The 21,642-nt window shown below is 43.5% G+C and overlaps 1 protein-coding gene across 1 annotated transcript in view; it reads left to right on the forward strand.

Moving 5' to 3' along the window:
* The window catches only part of LOC309590027 (hexokinase HKDC1-like), a 19,843-nt gene extending 7,021 nt beyond the window's left edge, over positions 1–12,822 (forward strand). Inside the window, exons 4-18 of the mRNA XM_082310899.1 lie at positions 8–127; positions 929–1,024; positions 2,366–2,465; positions 3,107–3,290; positions 3,860–4,015; positions 4,789–5,022; positions 5,725–6,029; positions 6,338–6,486; positions 6,575–6,694; positions 8,417–8,512; positions 8,604–8,703; positions 9,675–9,858; positions 10,558–10,713; positions 11,472–11,705; positions 12,356–12,822. Of these exons, the coding sequence (XP_082167025.1) occupies positions 8–127; positions 929–1,024; positions 2,366–2,465; positions 3,107–3,290; positions 3,860–4,015; positions 4,789–5,022; positions 5,725–6,029; positions 6,338–6,486; positions 6,575–6,694; positions 8,417–8,512; positions 8,604–8,703; positions 9,675–9,858; positions 10,558–10,713; positions 11,472–11,705; positions 12,356–12,500 (2,379 nt within the window). The 3' untranslated portion in view covers positions 12,501–12,822. The remainder of the gene's footprint in view (positions 1–7; positions 128–928; positions 1,025–2,365; positions 2,466–3,106; positions 3,291–3,859; positions 4,016–4,788; positions 5,023–5,724; positions 6,030–6,337; positions 6,487–6,574; positions 6,695–8,416; positions 8,513–8,603; positions 8,704–9,674; positions 9,859–10,557; positions 10,714–11,471; positions 11,706–12,355) is intronic.
* Positions 12,823–21,642: the final 8,820 nt, after the last annotated feature.

A 21,642-nucleotide genomic window follows, 5' to 3' on the forward strand; every position in this document is an offset into this window, starting at 1 on the left:
CATGCAGCTCTTTGATTACGTTGCTGACTGTCTGTTAGACTTCATAGAGACCAAAAACCTGAAGCATAAGAAGTTACCTCTTGGATTTACATTTTCTTTTCCATGCAAACAGACCAAATTGGAAGAGGTAAGATGCAAAAAGAAATATCATTGGCAAGCCTAGCTCCTTGCAAAACCCAGAGAAGCTATTGCATGGGAGTGTTACGCTGTGGCGTTTTTGTGGGGTCATGTTTACATAGCTCTCTGAAGAAGACGTGGATGACCATAAGCATTTAACTGGACTTGACTACCACTCAAGCACTCATTTCCAATCTCAAGGCAACATGATCTTTAAGTAAAAGCTCTTCTTTTACTTAATCAGTACGTGATTCCATAGTAACCACGTGCCCTTGTATGAAAACTGTTAACTGTAAAACACAGAGTTTTCTGTCCTGAAGCATGTTTCTTTTTTAATCGCTCTCATTCAATTTATTTTTTACAGTTGATTCTAAATAGGAAAGACCTGTAGTTGAGCTGTTTGAGAGGCCGTATGGGGAAATGAAGGGCTAGTTGCAATTATTTTGTGGCCTCTTATTCTAGCCTCTTTTTTATTTCTAGGCATCTGTATTTTGGGTCCCAGTACTGCAAATGCTTTGTGCTTAATGCTATTAGTTTGTGATGAGCATCAGTAAAGCCACACATGCTTTAAAAAAAGCACAGGGAGATGCATTTGCAGGACTGGGACTTTATAACTGTACCTGTTTAGTTGTGTTTGTACTGACAGGCACCCCAAGGTGAGATGTTCTGCTGTGACTTATTTTGGCCCACATTTTAATGTGTGGAGAGACATAGAGGGCTTCTCCACAGACTTTGGTCGTGGCTGCCACCTTTGTGGCAGGTTTGTACGCTAAAATTGGAGCTTTTGGGTCACTGGACTGTTACTTTGCAGGGGGTTCTTCTTGCCTGGACGAAACACTTCAAAGTTCGAGGAGTTCAGGAGACAGATGTTGTCAGCTCTCTGCGCAAGGCCCTCCAGAAGCATAAGGCAAGTTTTGTACCTGCAGGAGGTGAACCTAAGTGGCCCCAGATTGTCCTCTTGGGAGATCAGTTGTTGGTGTGTGGGTTGTTTTGGGAGTTGTCAGACATCCTTCAAGGATAGCCAGCCAGTAACAGATGTCCAACATAGCTGTATATCTAGTATATAGGGCTCTCCCTCAGGGCTGAAGCTGTGGAAGGGGACATGCAACTGCAACTCGGGCTGCCCCAGGTCAGTCTAACAGTGATGACAACTGCACACTGATAAACTGGGCTGGCCGTGACAGTGAACCAGTATGGCCCCACTGTCTGTCTGAACTAAAGGGAGTCTGTTGTGAACCTATTTGGTAAGATGTGGATACACGCTGTTTTGTAGCCTGGCTTGTGGGATGAAGGTTGGGAAGCTATCATCTCATACTGGCACACCTAACTCTACCAGGGCTTGCCCGTCCATTTCAATCTGTGGGATGGAGTGATTGATGGTAATTTTTGAGGTCAGCAGTAAGACATGATTAGATCTGCCCTTGAACTAGTGTATACCTTTGAATAACATTACGTTTCAGTATTTTGGAAAGCCTTCTTTTTCACGTTCAGTGCTATCGGTAACATCATCTAAGAAATATGAAGCATCTTTCCATACCTTGACATCTTTGTAGTAAAGAGGAAATTCTGTTTTCTCACATGGTAAAAATCCAGCCTTGATTTTGGTTCACTTCTTTCTCTGCGTCAGTCTTGCTGTAGTTAGCAGGAACAAAGGATCTGAGACTTCCTGGGTGAAGTCCAGACCCCTGCTACTGTTGGCATCTGAGTTAAAGAATCCTTTGATAACTTTGATTTTACTTTCTCAAGTTACCTCAGTGTGAAAGGAAAACTGCACAGCTTTGATGGAAAGGCTTTTTACTTGAGTGTGATATTGGTACATGGTCTTGTGTTGAATAGCTGGATTTATGTAGGTATATTTTCTGTCCCATTTGGTGGGATCTGCTCAGGGGGTAGGACATTATCCTAGCACGCAGCCCATAAGGACAGATACATAGGTGCTAGCATATCACAAAATTCAAACCAATAACGTTGCTGTTCTGGCAAACGAGGTTGGATTGGGGAAAAACAAATCCTGCAAGCAAAGATCCTGGCTGGCCAAGCACTTGAGAATTCAGAGATGTTTGTTACTTTACAGGGTTGTGGGGATAGTCTTATAAAAGGAAGTAGAGTGTCTTTCAACTGAAGAGCTTTCCTGAACCAGGCCTTCAAATGATGACCCGGGGAGTATGTCTGCATGCTGTTGCTTTAACACACAGGAGGCTTTCTAAGCTTTTTTTTTTCTGTTAATCGCTCATCTTTATGCTATTAGGACATAGATGTTGATGTTTTGGCACTGGTCAATGACACCGTGGGAACCATGATGACTTGCGGATATGATGACCCGCGCTGTGAAGTTGGACTCATAATTGGTAATTTTTTCTGTTCACTAAGTAGGTTTTTTGCCCCTCATTTGTTTACTCCTAACAAATCTGGAGTAGAAGGGAGTGTCCCAGTACAGGAAAGAGCAGGAAGAAAACAGAAAAAACCAATGGTCAGATTTTCAAGCCTGGCTGCCTTCTGTAAAGCAGCTGTTTTTATGCTGATCACATTGCCATCAAATACCACAGTCCCCATTTTGTCTGGGTTCAGTTGTGACCAGCATACTAAACTTTTCTGCTGACTGTATAGAAAATTACCGTCTGCCTGTCCAGAGAAAGCTGAATTCCTCTCACGTCTGGTAGTTAGGATCAGCTACGCTTTCCACAGCGTCTCCACTTCGTGCACCGTGGTGGCTTTTTTAAGGCACATAGAATTACATTTGAAAAAGAAAAAAAATTTTTAACAAGTCAGGCCTTAGATTGATTTCCAATATTTTTCACTTGCTGTGAAATGATTATTCAACAAGTGCAGGTGGCTTGATATTAGCATCCTGTACCACAGGGTTATGTATTTTTATTTTCTTCCAAAGACAATACATTGACTTATTCCCAAACATTATGGACTTAAAACAAACAAAAAGCAGACCTGGGACAAACAGGTAATTTATCCGCACTCGCTCCAACACGCACAGGGACTGGCACCAACGCATGCTACATGGAGGAAATGAGGCACATCGATCTGGTGGAAGGTGATGAAGGGAGGATGTGCATTAACACAGAGTGGGGTGCCTTTGGAGATGATGGTGCTTTGGATGACCTCTGCACAGAGTTTGATCGGGAGCTTGATCTGGGATCTCTCAATCCTGGAAAACAATTGTAAGTGATTCCCTGGCTAATTTGCCTCAGCAGTCTGAGTTCTCTGAGTGAGTTTCCAGCTTTTGCCAGGATCCCCTTTGGAACAGGAATTGGGTTGAGTGAACCCGAGTTGACTTAATCCTGGTCCTGTCCTATCCAGACCTTTCCCTACTGGGAAGGGTGGGTACCTTTCACACCTCCCTGCCTCACAGGCAAAGAGGTTGCTGCTGCCATTGCTAATGTGTCATTAAAAATAAGGGATTGCTCTGTTGTGATGCTGTGGAGGGGTAAAGAAGGAGGAGGAAGGTAATCAAAGGGCACACTTAAAGCCTGGTTCATCAAAACTGCTTCCCCTGGCTGAGCTGCTCGCAAGACTTTTGAATATTCTCTTTAATCACTCAGTTATTCTGAGGGGCTGTTGTTGGGTCCCAGGACCTCAGGATGGCATCCCATCTACAACTTAGCTCCCAGCCCCCTTTTGTGTACATGCTTAAATGTGATCAACCTGCATAAGAACCTAAGATGCTCAAACCTTTCATGGCTCTGGCAACCTGGTGAACACCTGTAATCCTTCCCGTGCGCCATTCCAGGTTTGAGAAGATGATCAGCAGCCTGTATTTGGGGGAACTTGTAAGACTCATTCTTCTAAAAATGACAAAGGAAGGTCTACTCTTCAATGGGAAAGTGTCAACAGCTCTACTTACTAAAGGCAAGATCGAAATGAAACACGTGTCTGCAATGGAAAAGTAAGAACCTGCAATATGCTGTTTGAGAGTGGCTGTTAGTCTTTCACAAGCACAACAATGATAATTAATGTGTAATTATAATCTGTGAGTACTGGGAACAATCCTGAACTGTTCAACCTGATTTTGCTTTTGCCTAGGAGAAAAGTTGATCCTTCTGTAAGAAGGAGTTGGTAGAAGATAAAGTTTTAGCGAAGTACCACAGTAGCAAATGTATTGTTAACCATCACAGATGCAGGTTGTTTAAACAACGTCTCTTTGGAGACCTGAGCACATGGGATGATTGTTGCAGTTTTCAGCTCTGTGATGTGGCAATACTGGGGTTGTGGTGATGTAGTACAGACTCTGGATCACCTAATGGAAAACTACATGGAAAACTGACAGATTCTGGTGTTTTGAAGAGGAATCCTGGTCCACATTGTTACTCCAGGAATATTTTTCTTTGTTTTATTGAGTGAAGCTGTACATATATTCCTGTGCTCTCCTTCCGTGGACTAAATATTTTATCCTGTTCCCATCTTGGCCAGCTAATTGGTATGTCTCACCAAAAACTGAACCCCAGGAAGCAGCCTCTTAAAAGTCTGGTCTCTGCCCCAGGTACTTTTGGGAATAGTGCAGGAAAGACATTACTGGTTTATGGGAACCAATTACGACGCTGCCTGATAGGTTGTGCCCTGGTCTTCTCTCATTTCTTTTTGAGCCAACATGAAGATATTGATTTATGTTCTGCCTTAATATACTTGCATTAGATGATGTATTCTTTTGTGTTGGGGTAGATATAAGGAAGGTCTGAGCAACACAAGAGAGATCCTTACAGAGCTGAACCTGTTTCCCTCTGAAGAGGACTGCATCGCCGTTCAGCATGTCTGCACCATCGTTTCTTTCCGCTCAGCCAACCTCTGTGCTGCTGCCTTAGCAGCCATACTGACCCGACTGAGAGAGAATAAAAAACTGTTAAGGATGCGAACCACTGTTGGGATTGATGGGGGACTCTATAAAACCCACCCCCAGTAAGTAACTAAAGAGGATTTGGTAATTGCTGGCCACGTGTTGATGTTGCAGAGAGTCTCCATCTGCATATATCTGTGGCTTTTCAGAGAACTGCTGGTTTTGCTGCAGGGTTGGAGTGAGATCTGGTGGAGTGCAGAGGATCAGGCTGGCTTAGTTATTGCGAAGCTGTCTCAGGGGCTTTAGAACTTGGGGTGGGGTGGGAACAACATGACACATGGGATAATACTGTCTGGGGAAGAGCAGCTGATTCCTCAAGTGACTCCTGGGCCTCCAGGACACTTACAGTTCATTGTGGGTTTAGTTTTGTTTGTTTGTTTGTTTTCTTAATTTTTGAACCTGTGCTTTCCCAAACTGGAAACTTTCCCAAACATTTCTCCCAAACTGGATGGAAGTCTGATTCCAAACGGAGACTCTCATCCTCTGTTTGTGATTGTGACTCCCCACTGTTGCCTGGCTCTTCTCCAGTGTCCCTCTCCCTCGGCACTGGCACTTGTTTAGAGATATCTTCATGTTCCTATAAGTGTGCAGGTTCTGCAGAATAGCCAGAAATCAGGAGCATCGTACCCATCTCTGACCTTGTGCTCCTCTGGCTGTGCTTCAGCATTTGTGCTGTTGGATGTGTGCATGTATTGGAAGTGCATGTGAAGTAAACTAAGCATGAAATGCCTGTGAGAGTCTAAAGAAACTCTTTGTTCCTGTAGGTATGCCAAACGTCTGCACAAGGTGGTGAGAAGGCTGGTCCCAAACTGTGATGTTCGGTTCCTCCTCTCTGTGAGCGGCAGTGGGAAGGGGGCTGCTATGGTCACAGCGGTGGCATACAGGCTGGCCGCTCAGCGCAAGCAAATCGATGCTGCTCTTGCACCATTTCTGCTCTCCCTGGAGACTCTCAGAGAAGTTAAGAACAAAATGAGGACTGAGCTGGAATATGGGCTAAAGCGAGAGACGCACGCCAGTGCCACAGTGAAGATGTTACCCACGTATGTCTGTGGGACACCGGATGGAACAGGTGAAGTCATTTCCTGATGACCTGGAGGTGGTGCAGGAAAGTTGTTTGTCTGTTTTCCGGGAAGAATATGCCAATTATTGTGAAAAATGCCAGCGTGATTTATATTGGCAAACTGGTGCTTCCTGCAATGTTATCTGGCTGGCCCTTCTGCCCCATGCTAGCAGGCTGATGGGGTAAATGCTGTAGGGAGCAGTATGCTATCATTGGCACAGATGAAGTTTCTTGGGAATGTGTGGCAGAGTATGACATTCTGACTGGCAAACATGCTACAAGAAGCACCAAAATGAAATAGCTTTCTTCTCTTACAGAGAAAGGAAAGTTCCTTGCCCTTGATCTTGGTGGGACAAATTTCAGGGTTCTGCTGGTCAAAATCAAAAGTGGGAGAAGAAGATCAGTGCAAATGTATAACAAAATCTTTGCCATTCCTTTGGAGATCATGCAAGGGACAGGGGAAGAGGTAACCTCTAATGAATGTTTAACTGATCCAGCCAAGGCCCATTGCATGGGATTACTGTGAGATTTATATGCTTTTTCTGTCCTTCTAGCTCTTTGACCATATTGTCCAGTGTATAGCAGACTTTCTGGAGTATATGGGGATTAAAGGTGCTCGACTGCCTCTGGGCTTCACCTTCTCCTTCCCGTGCAGGCAAGCCAGCATTGACAAGGTAAGAACTGCAACACAGAATGGGTCAAGTTGCAGCTGCGCATCTGCTTGGTAAATGACATCGTTTTGGGTGAGGGTGACTTGTTGGTTTGGAGATTGCAAGCAAAAAGTTATTCTTCTAAATGTTTTCTTCCAAGTAGGACTTTATAAGGTTGACAAGAGATAGATAGATAGATACGTGCAAATTAGTCTTTGGAGAGAGTATTTCCCCTATTTTATGGGGATTTTATTACTCTACCGTGCAAATTAGTTGTGTTTCATGAGAAAGTTATCCTATATGCATATGGGAGGTAGAACTTTCACCTCTTGTATCTGATAAGAGATGGATGTTACCAGCTTTTATTCTATAAAGATTAAGCCCTTATGATAGTGAAATGCCTACGTATTTTTAATAGCCCAGGAATCTCTTATGCTGCCTTAACTCTTCAATGGCAAGAGAGAATAGATGCCTCCTTCCGCTTGCTCAGTTACAATGCCAGGGTGTTTTCCTAACTGTGCTGCACAACTCTGACCGTATGAATTCTGAACTACATTAGTTTCTTTTTGTTGAGTGTCAGTGGGCAGAACTGAGCTTGCTTGTTCAGCTTGGAAGGGCTGGACGTCTCAGATTTGTTAATTTGACATATATGGCTTATTGACAGATACCATATTGTCATCTTTCCGGATCTGATGTAAGAAAAAAATTAAAATAAAAACCCCCAAATTCAGGAAGAAATAATTCTCAATTATTCTGATGCATTTCCAAAGAGGGGTGGTGGAGGTTGTGCTGTTTAATTCTAGTCAAATATGTAGGATATTGGGGAAATGAGAGACTGCTATTTTATTGAATGTTTTTATTTCCTGGTGGTTTTCACCAGACTTAAAAGTCTAGAAGCTAGCCTACTCTGTCTCAATTTTCAGATCACAGTTGAGAGTATAGCAACAGGACTTGGCTATTTGTGAGGGGACCGCTCAATATGCCTTCCAAACCTACAGCATATTATTTAGGTCTTGACAAATGATGAGGAAACAGATTCTACATCAGTGGTGGTAAACTGAGTGAGACACATCTGTGTCAGGGTCCCATAGTATGTCGCCCTGTGTGTTTGATCTCTTACTGTTGCTAGAACTTGAGGGTTTTTTAAAGAGCAGCTTTTTTTCCCAGTTGCCCTCTTTTTTTTCTTATTTGGACAGACAGTCCAGAACCAGTTATCAAGTGGAAGACTAATTCATGTAACCTGGAAAACTACTTCTGTCAGGCCAGGTTGCTGTCCAAAAAGAAACAAATTAGTGTTGCCAAAAAGAATACAAATTAGTATCATACCAAGTGTCCTTCAGTAAATGAGCCAAAAATTAACAGTAGATATATATTAATGTTTAATTATTTACAGCAAAAGCATTTTTACAGTCTTTCCCACCCAGATAATGCAACGGCTATGTGCACAGAAGAAGGTGAGATGGGAAGGTTTTCCAAATGAGAAAATTGTTAGAAGGCACTGAGTTGGCAGTGTCTTGATAAATAGCTGAGTAAATCTGGAGTCACTACCATCAGCGGTTGAGTAACAAAAATACATGCGCACACACTCTGCACTAGACACTCGCAGTAGTGTCGCAGTCCAGGGAAATACATTATTTAAAAAAAGCAAGGAGGGAGAGTGGGGTGGAGACAAGAAAAAACTGATGCTTGGAACTTCCAGTCTTCTCTCTATCTTCACTTACGTTTTTTTTTCCTCTCCTGTTTCAGGGAACACTTGTGGGATGGACAAAAGGTTTCAAGGCAACAGACTGTGAGGGGGAAGATGTTGTTGATATGCTGAGAGAAGCCATCAGGAGAAGAAATGTGAGCTATTCTTTTCTGTTCTTTTTGGTGTTTTTAATGCACACTTCATCTTCCTCCGGGACCCCACTACTCATTGTGACTTGTGTTTTAGGAGTTTGACTTGGACATTGTAGCAGTGGTGAATGACACCGTTGGGACAATGATGACGTGCGGATATGAGGATCCAAACTGTGAGATTGGCCTTATTGCAGGTACAGTGATATTGAAGTGACCATAAGAAGAAAGCATATATGCAGGTGCTAGGCTTCGCACCCTATTTTGGAATTTGTAAAACAACGTCTTTTATTTGAGTTTGATATATGGTGTTACTAGTCACTTGGAGTTCTTGGCAGATTTGTATGGTATTTAAAAGAGAGTGTAATAGTACCTGTAGCAGATAGGATCCTGAATCTGTTGGACTTTTGATCATATCTCTGATGGTACCTGGTAGAAGAATATGGGAACAGTAGATATAGCATGAATACTCAGTTTGGCAAGTGTATTGATATTTACTGCGTAGCCAGGTCATAGGCCTTGGAACAAGAAAATATTGTTTAAAATTTGAACGAATTCTTTTTGGGCTTTCTAGATGATTCCCCCAGTAGATCCCTCCAAGTTCAAGCATGTAAGATATGAAGCCCCAGTTGGAAAACAGACTCTTCCGGCTGGCTAAGTGCACCAGCGATCTCATTTTGTTTGGAGAACTGGTCCTTATATTAGTTAATATAACCTGTGTTGAAAGTGATGAGGCCATGTTCACCAAATAATTTCAGACTTGGTAGCTGCTTGACTGGCTGCTAGGCTCTTGGCAGGGTTTGCTTTTCGGAGCATGCTGTCATGCAAGGTGATTTGTGGTGCATTACAACCAGACTGGCAGCAATGACTGATCAGTGGTTGCCAACAGCTGCCAAGGCCAATTCTGACCTCTAGCAGAGAGTCTCCATTCTTCTACACTGGGAATTTTCTGCTCAGGACCCATTTTACTTGGTAACATTCTGTCATGATAAATTACAGCACTCTTAGCATTACTGGCTAGCACTTGCTTCTGTAAGATATGGAGAGATCTTTGAAATTTCAGATGTGGAGAAGAGAGCTTTTAAGAAGATTGCTGCAATCATCTTCCATGTGTTTCAGCTGCTCCTTCACTTTTCTGGTTGAAGCCTTGTCATTTCTTTCCCCCTAGGAACGGGCAGCAATGCGTGCTACATGGAGGACATGAAGAACATAGAAATAGTGGAAGGGGATGAAGGAAAAATGTGCATTAATACAGAATGGGGAGGATTTGGTGACAACGGCTGCATTGACAACATTAGAACAAAATATGATACAGAAGTAGATGAAGGCTCACTAAACCCAGGGAAACAGAGGTAAATGTGATGGTCCTGATGCTAAGAGCCTGATTAAGTCAGTCTTGGAGACACACTGGCTGCTTTTTAAATTGTACTTAATGAATGAATAATCAGAAAGGAAATTTTAATATTATATTTCATTTGTTGCATGGTAAGTAATGCAGATATCCACACAAAAACCAAAGATGTACATTGTTTCTGTTACCACAGCACTGTTCTCACCTTGGGGCAGTTACCAAACAGTGCAGCTCATAAGATTTCCCTGCAAAGTGTAGCTCTTGCTGTGTTCCTCCTCTTGAAGTGTTTTTCAAAGGTAAATTACAACTTGTGCAGAGGGTAAACTGAACTTGACCGTTCTTTGTTTGGTAAAGACAGCATTGATCACATATGACTCACTGGTGAATGCATGGGGGGGACAGGGAAATGTTCCACTTCAGTGTGGACTCTGGCTTTAACACGATCTTCTGTTTAATATTGCAAGTTTTTTTTCTAGTTCTGTTACCTTTTAACATAGGTAAATATGTTGTAATTAAAGTTTGCATTTGAGGTCACTGCAACAGATTTTTGATGGCTGAAAGATGGATTTCAGTGGCTGTTACTCTGCAAGCTTTTACTGCTTTTTCGAGAGTTGATAGGCCATGTACATACCACTCATGTTAAACAGAGCTAACATGCCATCTCTTTAAAAGCACATTTTTTTCTTTTATAATGTAACAGGTATGAAAAAATGACCAGTGGAATGTACCTAGGTGAAATAGTAAGGCAAATTTTGATCGACTTAACCAAACAAGGACTGCTGTTCAGAGGACAGATTTCGGAATCACTCAGGAAAAGAGGCATATTTGAAACAAAATTCCTGTCTCAGATTGAGAGGTAAAGTTGTTAGATATATGCGGTTTAAATCCTTAAGGTCGTCTGGGACCTCTAGAAAATAATCTTCTGCAAGTGTGTGGAGCCCTTTCCTTCAAGAAGTCAATTATATTTTTCTTCTTTGCACACCTCCGCCCCCACTCCCCGCTCCCCCAGCCCCAGAATAAAAGTCACAACCAAGGAACTGGGGGAGGTCCAGAATTATTCTGTAATTATATGAATTATCATTTCCTGTCCGCACAGCTGTGTTATCTTCGATGCCTTAACAATCAAGCATGATTATACTTGGAGTGTTTCTTGTAGGACTTAAAATGGTACTTTTTTTAAAAAAAAAAGTCAGCGATATACAAATACCCCATGAATATGTGCTTATCTACATATCTGTGTATGATCGCAGTGGTCTTCCAGGCTATTTCTACTGTTGAAAACCTTGGAAGGTAGTGTGTAAGCCTTGAGATCAAGAATAACAGTCAGGTGATTGATCTGGCTCAGCTCCCTCATGACTTTGGGAGTTAGGTGAATAACTACTGTTTGTGCTTTCTGGAAATACAGCGTAACATAGCAAAGGGCATGCCAGGAGCAAGTTTTCAATCTGAATTCAGACTGGAATCTGCCTTAAAACAATTGGAGACTGTTAGAGTTGGAGAAGTGGTCCCATTTCCTTTGAATCATGGCAAAGTCTCAGCTGTAAGACTTTTGTTTGCATGCCTGCCGAAGCTTCCCCTAATGCCTTGCTGCTGCGTGTGTTTCCCTCTGCGCAGTGACCGGCTCGCCCTCCTCCAAGTCCGGCGAATTCTGCAGCAGCTCGGCCTGGACAGCACATGCGACGACAGCATCATAGTGAAGGAGGTGTGTGGAGCTGTTTCGAAGAGAGCCGCCCAGCTCTGTGGGGCAGGACTGGCAGCTATTGTAGAGAAGAAGAGAGAAAACCGAGGTGTGGAGCACTTGCAAATCACCGTTGGAGTAGATGGGACTTTGTACAAGCTCCATCCACAGTGAGTACCTTGGTACCGCTTCCCTTTGCTGTTTGCTCATTCCCACTGTGAAAATGTACTGACCTGTACCAGCTTTCTGCTGAGATGATAAAAAATGAGAAGGGATAAAGATCTAACATGTTTCCCTGCATCCTGTAATTTCCGTTGCCTAGCCAAAGGTTCGAAAATTGCAAAGTTAAGTCCGGTTAGCACTGGGAGGCTCTTTTCTCTGGGGTGTTGAGCGAACTTACTCTTCTAACATTTATTTTCCAATGTTTTGGGGGATTTCTGCAATATCTGGGTGTCCCAGATGGAAAGCTGTGTTGAGTTTTTGCAGTTGGGTCATTATTGTGTGAGCAAGCCCTGGAAGTAGATGCATTAGCTTTTGAGCTGGGAGAAGAGAGCCACCTCCATGATCTCTAAAGGCAAGGGGGGAGTCTGGCATCATGCTGAACAAAATTAAAGTGGAGAAATAGAAATTAAAATCTGATTGTGTACAAAAACTTGTCTCTTTCATGAATAGCAGGAAAAACAAACAGAAAGGAATGTTGTGGAGAACCAGTGGAAGATGTTGGCTGAGGTTATCGTTCCTTGCTAATAGATACATATTAAGGTCTCGGACCAGAAAACAGCTGCTAAAATGTCCTGTTCTTCTCTCCCTTTCCTTTCAGTTTTTCTAGGGTCCTGCGGGAAACAGTGAAAGAACTGGCACCTCAGTGTGATGTGACTTTCATGCTCTCTGAAGATGGAAGTGGGAAGGGAGCTGCCCTCATTACTGCAGTTGCAAAAAGATTGCATAATGTTGGACAGAAGTAAAAATGAGTGGTCAAGTCATTTCAGCACTGCCAGGCGTGTGCACTAGAGATTTGCTGAGCGGTGATTCAAGATAGCTTTGCCAGACACCAGTACACAGGTACCTGTTTTCAGGGAGCAGCTGGTTTTTGACCAACCAGGACTGTGGATTTTTGTCCTTTGATAACTTGGATCAGGTGTTTCTGCTCCCCACTGGCATTATGTCTTGGCATACTGCAATCTACTCAGTTCTGTACTTCCTACAATGCACACGGGAGAGTGAAAACAAAACAAACAAACAAACAAATCAACCCCAAATGTATCTTTTTACAATGGCTTCATTAAGCTACTGCACCACAACTGAATTTATCACCAGTTTCTTAGGATTTTTGTGTGTTTTAGTTTTGGCTTGGCCTGGCTCAAGGAATATTGAGATCCTGGTGTTGGACATATCTAGTGGACATGCTTGTTCAATGCTTCACAGGTTTTACAATAAATCTGCAAGTAAAATAAATTAATGAGCTTTGGTCAGTGATGCTCCCCCACCACTGATACATTGGTTGCAGGTGTGTTGTGTTGTAAAACTTCGCTGAAGAGATGAGGCATGTTTAATAGATGAATGTAAAGGAAAAAAATATGATTCCACAAAATATCCGTTTGTATCAAAATATATTAGTGCATTGGAGTGCACATAAACCTAAACCAACGCTGGATGGATTCCGACTGTGACTAATTCTTTTGATACTGGGGGAAAGAGAGGATGTAGAAGCAGCTACAGAGTCTGCTATGTCTGAGCTACCTAGAGAGTATCAAATCTGTTCATCTTTAGCCTGGCAAAATAGCTGTGTAAAGAGAAAAAAAGTGTCATCTGAATTTCTGAAATTCTCCTCTTTGTTTTCCCTCAGTTATCTCCTTGCCTGTTCACGGGAGGATAGTTTCCATTTTGTGGAAGGGAGTTTATCCTTGGTTTTCATTTTCTGTTGCCTGCTGCTCTGCCTGTCTGTAGTCTGTTGTAAATAAATCTGTGGTGCTGTGAGCCTTCGCTTCTCTGTCTAGTGCCTCTTCTGAGTTGTGGGAAGAACATGTAGACAAGTGGGAGCTTTCTTTAAACCTATCTATAACAGTACTCAGCAGCACTGCAGTTATGATGAAGGTGGCTTGTGGATAAGGCCAGTCAAACTGCAGCCAAATTTGCCTGTTTCTCGACACTTGGCAGTAGCATGCCCAAAGGCATGCAAACACCAGGAAAATAACCTGTGCCCTTCCGTGACCAAACATTCCTCAGCTGGTTTACCCATCTCAGAATAAACTGAAACAATAATATGGTACAGAGAAGCAGCAAATCTGTAGCCTGCTATTCTCTGTTCTCAAGTATTCCTATATCTCCTTTAATCCTCTCTTCTTGGGTATTTGCTTCCTTTCAGGCTGGCAGGAGAAAGTGGGGCCAAGAAATGTGCTTTAAGCCTAGTTAGGTCAAAAGTAACTATCGTGCAGGAGGATAAGTAGTTGGGTTTATGTAATAATCTGTAACAATGCCACCAAGTTTAAATTTAGCAATGGCAAATTCAAAATTTGAAGCTACAGACCTTTCTGGTTTCGTAGTTTTTAAAAGAAACATACCAACAACTCTGTGTCTGTGTCAGAGTCACTGGATGGGTAAAAAGTAGTACTTGGAAATAATTTTCACTTCTGAAGGAATTCCTCATGGTGCTGAGCTCACTATACTGAGCAACTGGGAAGAAACAAGTTGTGAACTCATATTATGTTTAATGTTTTCCTCCTTTTGTCAAGAAACTTAATATTTTACTTTTTCTTTATATTTCAGAATCCACAGAGCTACAGAGACCAAAGCTTGCTATGTAATAGGGGCAGAGCTATTTGGAATGGATTTTTTTTTCCCTGGTGATGAACAGGCTAAATATGGAGGGGCTGGGTATAGAAGAAAAAAACATCAGAGCTTGGGGCTATGTGGGGCCTAGAAATAGCCTAGAATAGCTCTTCTGCATTGGCTGTTTTTCCCCTTAACACTCTGAAATCTTGTACTATCTGTGTACTTTTGGGTCCTTTTGGGCCAGTAGATTGTGCTAACATGCAAAAGTTAGCATCTGTGGATGAAGTGTGTCCCTGTATAGCTGGAGTGAGGTGACGTGGACTTGCCCCAGGATGGCAACGTAAGTACGGTGCAGAGTATCTTTTGCACTTTTATTCTAAAGTCTGTTCTTCACAATTGGAGTGCAAATCACTAACAAAACAAGGTAACCCCCTTGCATGGATCCTTGCTTTAAATTTAGAAAGAAATCCTATATTGCTTTGATTTTTCTTTTTAGTCTTTTTTGGAAATTAAATATTTGCACAGAGTCAGTTTACACCTCAGCTGCAGTTATTCCTTTTCTGCAGTAGATTAGGCCCACACAATCATATTTTTTTGCATCCGCAGTTTTTTTCCAGTGAGTCTGTGGGAGTTATGGAATCCGATCACATGAACCTGAAACTGCTCACAAAGTGCTCGGCGACCTACGGCTCTTGTCGAGGTCCCTAAGGCCCAGGACACGCATGCTCTTGGCTTTTCTGCAGGCTGCTGGCTTGCTCTGAAGCCAGGCAGCTCCCACGTGGCTCTGATACACATCTGCCGGGCAGGGAGGTGGCATCCAAGCTAGGAAGGCTGCTGCTTTCTGAAAGCGAATGAGCAAAGATTCGCTGGGCAGCCCTGGAGAAGGGAAGGATTGGCTACTGTGGGATTTTACCAGGGGTACAAACTTCACTTGTAGTTTCCCAGGGATCCCATAAACACACTGATGCTTTGGCTGACTCTAAAACAGAACATTCTCCATCTGGGTAATGATGCAGCATCATGTTCCTGATTATATCGACGTGGAAACCCAAGGACTGTTGCAAACTTGCAATCTCCCTTGTGTAGATTTTTAAGCCGCTGAACCAAAACCCTTCTTTGCAGATCGTATGTGGTGATTCAGTTTAAACCCCTAGCTTAAAATAAGAGTAGAGGCCTTCCATTAAATATAACACAGCATACCATATGCTGAAAAATACGTAGTACAATTCATCACATGAAGTTGTTAGTCAACTTAAAATAAAATGAGATTCTTCCAGTTTCACATCTTAGAAGTGCTGTTCTACTGCTTTTTGGATAGCTTTGTGATGCTTCATTTCTGTGTGTTTTGAGGGTCTTCCCTCCAGTCAATATGTTTAGTATTTCTTGAATTTACTGATTTTGTTTTGATGCTTCTTGAAGACATGAACATCCTTTTTCAGATCGAGGTTATACATTTGATTTGGAAAGCTGAAAGATCTTTAAATCACAGGTGTGGTAGAAGTATTACTGAGTGGAGGTACTAAGGTTTGTGCTTTTCAGAAACTCCCAGTAGATGGTTGCAGTTACTCTTTCATCTGCAGGGAGAAGATGATTCTAAATATGTTGGTTTGCCTGCTAGAGAGACATTTTGGTGGCTATAGATTTGGACAGCGCTGCTGCTTGACTCGTAATCCAGAGAAAATGCAGCCGCAGCTCGGTGGTGACATATTCCCTTTGTCACTCTGACAAAGTTCAAAAGTAAATATAGGATCATGTGTAAATCCTTCAGAAATCCTGATTAGCATAATCTCCCTTCTTGTGAAGTCAATATTATATAGGATTAACAGATTAGCGTAAAGGAGTTTGAGGCTGAAATGTAGGTAATACCAAAATGAAAGTAGTGTTGTGATTTGTTGCTTTGCATTTGGTGAAATGAACTGGCTTTTGTTGGGGGTCTCAGATACAACGTCACCGTAGCAGTAGGCGGAGAGGGAGGGAGGCAGGGAGCGGGGGAGACTTGGTGAATATTGTCCAGCTATAGGTAAACTTACAGTTTCTTACAGAAAGGACCACCACTGCCTTGGACTGTCATTGAGGGCTTATCCAGAGCATTTCTGAGACTTGTCAAGTGGGTAGCTTGTCAAGTGATATATATAGAGAGAGAGATTTATTTTAAAATACTAATAAAGACAGACCTATTCCTGTACATGAGTATGGATGGCCTGTTGGGGTGAGAGTAGGAAGGGAAATCACATGTCTGCTTTGTCCCACCACTGCATCCACTCTGTAAAGCTGATGTAAAGCAAGATATAAAAACACCAAAAGTTTCATTAATGTTTTCTGCTCTCTCATTGATACTATCACATTGCAGGTGCACACTGAAGGTGCTGTAAACGTGATGGGTCATGTCTATCTGAGAGGGGAATGCCAAAATAATTTTGATCTTGTTGCATGCTTTTTAACATTCTCCAGATGCCAGCCCCTTCCCTACCCAGCCTTACGCTTCGTCTGCACTCTGTGTCCGAGGGCCTCACAAAGCCCAGGCACCTCTAGAGATAGTAGGAGCTGCATGCTGTGAAGAGAGAACAGATTTGGTAAGAAACCTGGTAAACATGGGTTCGTCCAGAAAACCCTTGCTACTGGCACAGGGAATTGGCTACAGGAGGATGGACAAAGGGCTCCAGGCCGGAGGTCTCCTATGCAGGAGTTGAAGACCCAAATGCTGGGGAACCTCAGCAAGCAGGAGCTTGCTGGAAGGAGTGAAAGAAGGCCCTTTCACCCTTGATCTTTCCTGACTGGTTATTAAAAAACAAAACAAACAAACAAACAAAAAACCAAAAAAAACCCCAACCAAAACCAAACCTCAAATCCAAAACCAACCCAAACCCAAAGTTCTTATGTTTATCTAGAAAAGCATAAGTTAAAACCAAACAAACACCAAACCAAAGCTATACTTAAAAAGAGATGGGGGGAAACTGAGACTGTTTCACTTGCCACTGTATTTTCTTTTCTCCTTTTGTTAGGAAGGATAAAGGCTGTTTGGAGCAGAGGGGAGAGATGTGTCAAAAGTCTGGCACATCAACAGTCAAAGCTTCCCCATAAATTTGTTACTGCATATCAGAACAACTAAGTCATAATAGTGGGCAAAAGGGATGACAGCAATGCAAGATGTGATATATTAAAAGTAGTGAATTACAAGGACTGTTCAAGGATGTAACCTGAGTTAACTAGTTTGGTTTTTATTGCTCTGTGGGCAGGATAAAAGGGGAGGGAGGCAATGGGGTTTGCTACCTTACTGGCATCCATTTTCTTTGGACTTGGAGATGAGATGTAGCTCCCAGCCTCAGGCATTTCAGAAATACCAGGGTTCAGTTCTTGTAAACCACCAGTGGTGTTGATACAATTACTTTTCTGGAGGGCTGTTTCCGTTGTTCTTAATTTGCTGCTTGCTATTTGGATGTTCAGCTTGCCAAAGGTTTCTGTGCACCTGGGAAGTCCCTGTTCCTACAGGGCTGGCTTGGCCAGTGCCAAATCATGCAGTGATGCTGGGCCATCTGTTTAGCCGTGGGACTGGGACCGCTGCCTGCGAGGCCACTGTAGAGGACTGCCCTCACCGTTGCAGGCTGCGTCCCCTCCTGGGAGCGAAAAAAGGCTGTCCTCCGCTGCCATAGAGAGCTGGAGAGCAGGGAGATGTGGAGGGGATGAGACCCGCAGGGCTGAGTTTAGCACAGGCACTCCCTCAGCGGGGGGGGAAAGGCACCTTATGGGGTGAGCTGAGATCCTGGGGCAGCAGCCATCTCTGGCTGCAGCTGCATGAAAGCATAAATAAAGCACGGTTAGGATGCCGAGAGCGGTTATTGGAATGCAAGCGGTTAATGGAGCAGATTAGCTGGTGATGGACAACTTTGTCGTAGAGGGGAGCTCTCTGCAGGAGGAGAAAATGGATGGCGGAAGGGCACAGAGGGAAAGTCTGTGAGGATCTGAGCAGGTAAACAAGGAAGATGCTTTCCCAGCAGGCGTGTCCTGAATACTTCAAAGCGGAAAGTTACGGATGCTGATTTGGGAGCTGCAGCTGATTCTGGAAACAAATGGGATAAATACTGGCATGAGAAAAAAAAAAAAGTTGAAATGCCTGAAGGGCACATCTGCTGTGGCCAGCGATTCTGCAGGAAATGCACTGAAACCAGAGAGAGACGAGGAAGCCGGACATAAACACCGTTCCCAGTGAAGCCAAATGAAGGCCATGGGCCTGAGAAGTGCCTGCGATAGCGTGCCGAGGATTTGGCTTTCTTTCCTTGGCTCTCCCATGAAGTAGCTGTGTTTAACGTGGGCCCGAGTCCGGCTGCGCTGAATGAATTGTGAAGGTGTTTTGCGTTCTGAACTCGGAACTTCTGCTCTAGAGACTTTTCTGTTGCTTTCAAGTGTGTGCTTTCAGAGCAAGGGAGCAGCGCTGTAGGTCTAAAGCTCAGTCTGTTAGTCTGAAATTTGAATAATTGCATGGTCATTAAATTTTGCACAAAAAGGAATTGACTCTAAAAACAGCTGATATGTTATCACGATTAGAGCAATAGCAATGCCTTCTTTCATCACAATGAAGTTACATTGTTAGAGAGCATAATTGACATTTTTATTGAAAGATTAAGAAGAATTTGTTTACAGTTTGCAAACAAAGAGGTTTTAATTCAACAAACTGCAGCAGGAATAAGCAGTAAGTGGCATTTTCATCTGCCGGCTGGCTAGTGCTTTAGCTGCAGAATGCTGTGGATAGAGAAGTATGAAGGAATTTGCAGCTCGATATCTGCCCAGTAAAGCGTGCACCACGCTGGCAAATGCCAGAAAGCTGACAGGGAGAAACCTTGAGTGCAAAGAAACAAAGGGCCATAGTTAATATTAGCACCTTTTGGGAAGACGCTACGGTTTTTGGAGATCAGCTTCATGCCGCCTCTTGTGCAAAGGTCAAGGTATGGCATTTCTGAGGATGCTTTTGCCACAGAGCCCTCGGGATAACACCTGTCAACTCAACTGGGTGCTAAAGTAGGTATCTGGGTTATTTCTGTTTCTCTGGGTTTATTGCTTCATGGTCTAATAGACTCAGGAGCTAAGTGGTACTGGCATTTCAAAGTGGCATGTTGTGATTGGAAGGGGGTGCTGTGTAAGTGTTTGGAAAGCAGATCCAAATGAAGCACCATTGTCACCCGACTGCAGAGAGACTCTTTTGCTCTTTAAATATACTTGGGATCCTGTTTGTGCTGGTGGTTGTCTTACTGTCCAGACTGCTCTCCAGATAAAGCCAAGGGTATGTGAAAAATTGAGTTTTATTTTAAAGCAAATTCCTCTTTTGCAGTTGGAAATTGTTTGGGTTTATTGTCCCAGCTCTGGTCAAAGCTTAAGGAGTCCAAGTTGAACCCTGTTGTTCTGAATATGCAGTGCTGCAGAGAGAGGCAAAAATCCACTGAGGGTACCTGGGGTGCTGCCAAGAGCTCTGCAAGGAGGGTGCTCGTCCCACCACCCAGGAGAGCATCTGTTAAACCATGTGCAATGACACGGCTGTGCAGGGGGAAGGACCAGGCTGATACTGAAAAGCATGAGACCTCCTCATCTGCACCATACCTGCATCCCTGCAGCTTCATGCTGGCAACCTGAATGAGCAGCATCTGATATTAAGGGCAGGTGACAAAACAGCTGAGGGTATTTTCTGTGTCTCGAATGTTGACTGATAACCACAGACTTGCTGCTGTTATCTGTCCAAAGCATGGTTATAGATAAAAGTTGTGATTAAAACATTTGTTTGTATTGATGCCAAATGTCAGAGCAGAAATATCTGTAACCCTGCTGAGAGACAGAGATGCCCTCAGCAAGACCACGGGTCTGTCGATGCTGGGTCAGGTCCCAGACGGGACTGGTGAACTCACGGCAGCTGTCAAAGGAGCTAGCAGGGGATGAGTTGTAGTGGCCTAAGATATCGGGGCTTTTGTGAGGATACTTTTGCTTTGCCAAAAATTATATCTTCCTTAGGGAAGGAAGGGCGAGACAAGCAGGATGGGGTTATGTGTTACTGCAGCGAGTACTGGGGACTGCTGCTGAAATCTGGGGCCAGAGCTGTCGAGCAGGAAGCCCATAGAGCTGTGTCGCCCATTTAAAGCACTGAGATGACAAGAAGAACTTCTCGGTTTAGATTTAAAAAAAAGTGATGCTCCATCACCCATCTCTTGTAGCTGTGCTGTGAAGCCAGACTCTCAGGTTTACCACCGGGAATCTGTCAGAGGGACAGAGAAACCTATTTAATTAAAATAAGAACTCCTTCTGACACATGCATGAGTTTTTGAAAATTGTTTATTCCCCCTCTACTTTTTTTTTTGTGTGTGAAAATCTGAGAATGAAAATAGGAGTCCAGAATCTCTTCTAGGTTTGTATTTGACTTTGTGTGGCAGGTTGACTGTGTCCGGCTGCCTGATGCCTACCCAGCCCACTCTCAGTCTCCTCCTCAGCAGGATGAGGGAGAAAATAGGAGGAAGAAGCTCATGGGTAGACATAAGGATGTTCCCATCCTGGTGGCTCACTGATCACCATCATGGGCAAAACTGACTCCACTTGGGGAAAATTATTTAAAACAGGTTTGGATGGTGAGAAACAAAGACAAAATTAAAACAAAACCTTCCCCAGTGTAGAAGGGCGATCAGTGTGCACCACTGTCCAGCAGTGGTGGATACCTGTCCCATCGCAGTCTCCCCACAGGCCGCAGGGGAGTCCAGCTCGGGGCAGCTCCCACCTCTCTCCTCACAGAGACCCCTCAGTCCCACTGCTGCCCCTGGGCATGGGCACCCAGAAAGGCCCAAGAGAGCCAGAGTGGCTTGAAGGAACAAATGTTGGGGTGGGGAGAGAGAAGGACCCCCAACAGGCCACGTAAGTGCTACAGGGCTGGCCTCGTTGGGTTTCTGATCCTAGCCTAACATGTTTTGTGATGACAGCCTGTAAAATTGCAGAAGCCAAAATTTTGCTTGGAGGCGTCATTTGCATCTGCCTCCAGTCTCTGTTGAGACAGATTTGGACTTTGGCCAAAAAAAGTATCACCAAATTATCACAGAGCAGCTCAAAATCTGCAGTTGCTCCTGGATGATGTTCGGCTGCAAGTCCAGCATCTGTGACCATCTTCCTGTACTGATTTTGAACATGAATGTTTTGTATTTTCAAGGCTTGGTGGGTTCTTCTAATTAGGATAACAACCCGTTAGCAAGACTTGGGTGTTTTATCGCACAACATTTGCTTGCTAAGCCCTCCTTCCCTGTGTGCAGCAGGAATCCCAGGGCACCACTGTATCTTGGAGCCATGCAAGGGCCAGTACTTTGCTAACATGTT

Source organism: Platalea leucorodia (genome assembly GCF_965183815.1).
Source record: "Platalea leucorodia genome assembly, chromosome: 4".
Classification (NCBI taxonomy): domain Eukaryota; kingdom Metazoa; phylum Chordata; class Aves; order Pelecaniformes; family Threskiornithidae; genus Platalea; species Platalea leucorodia.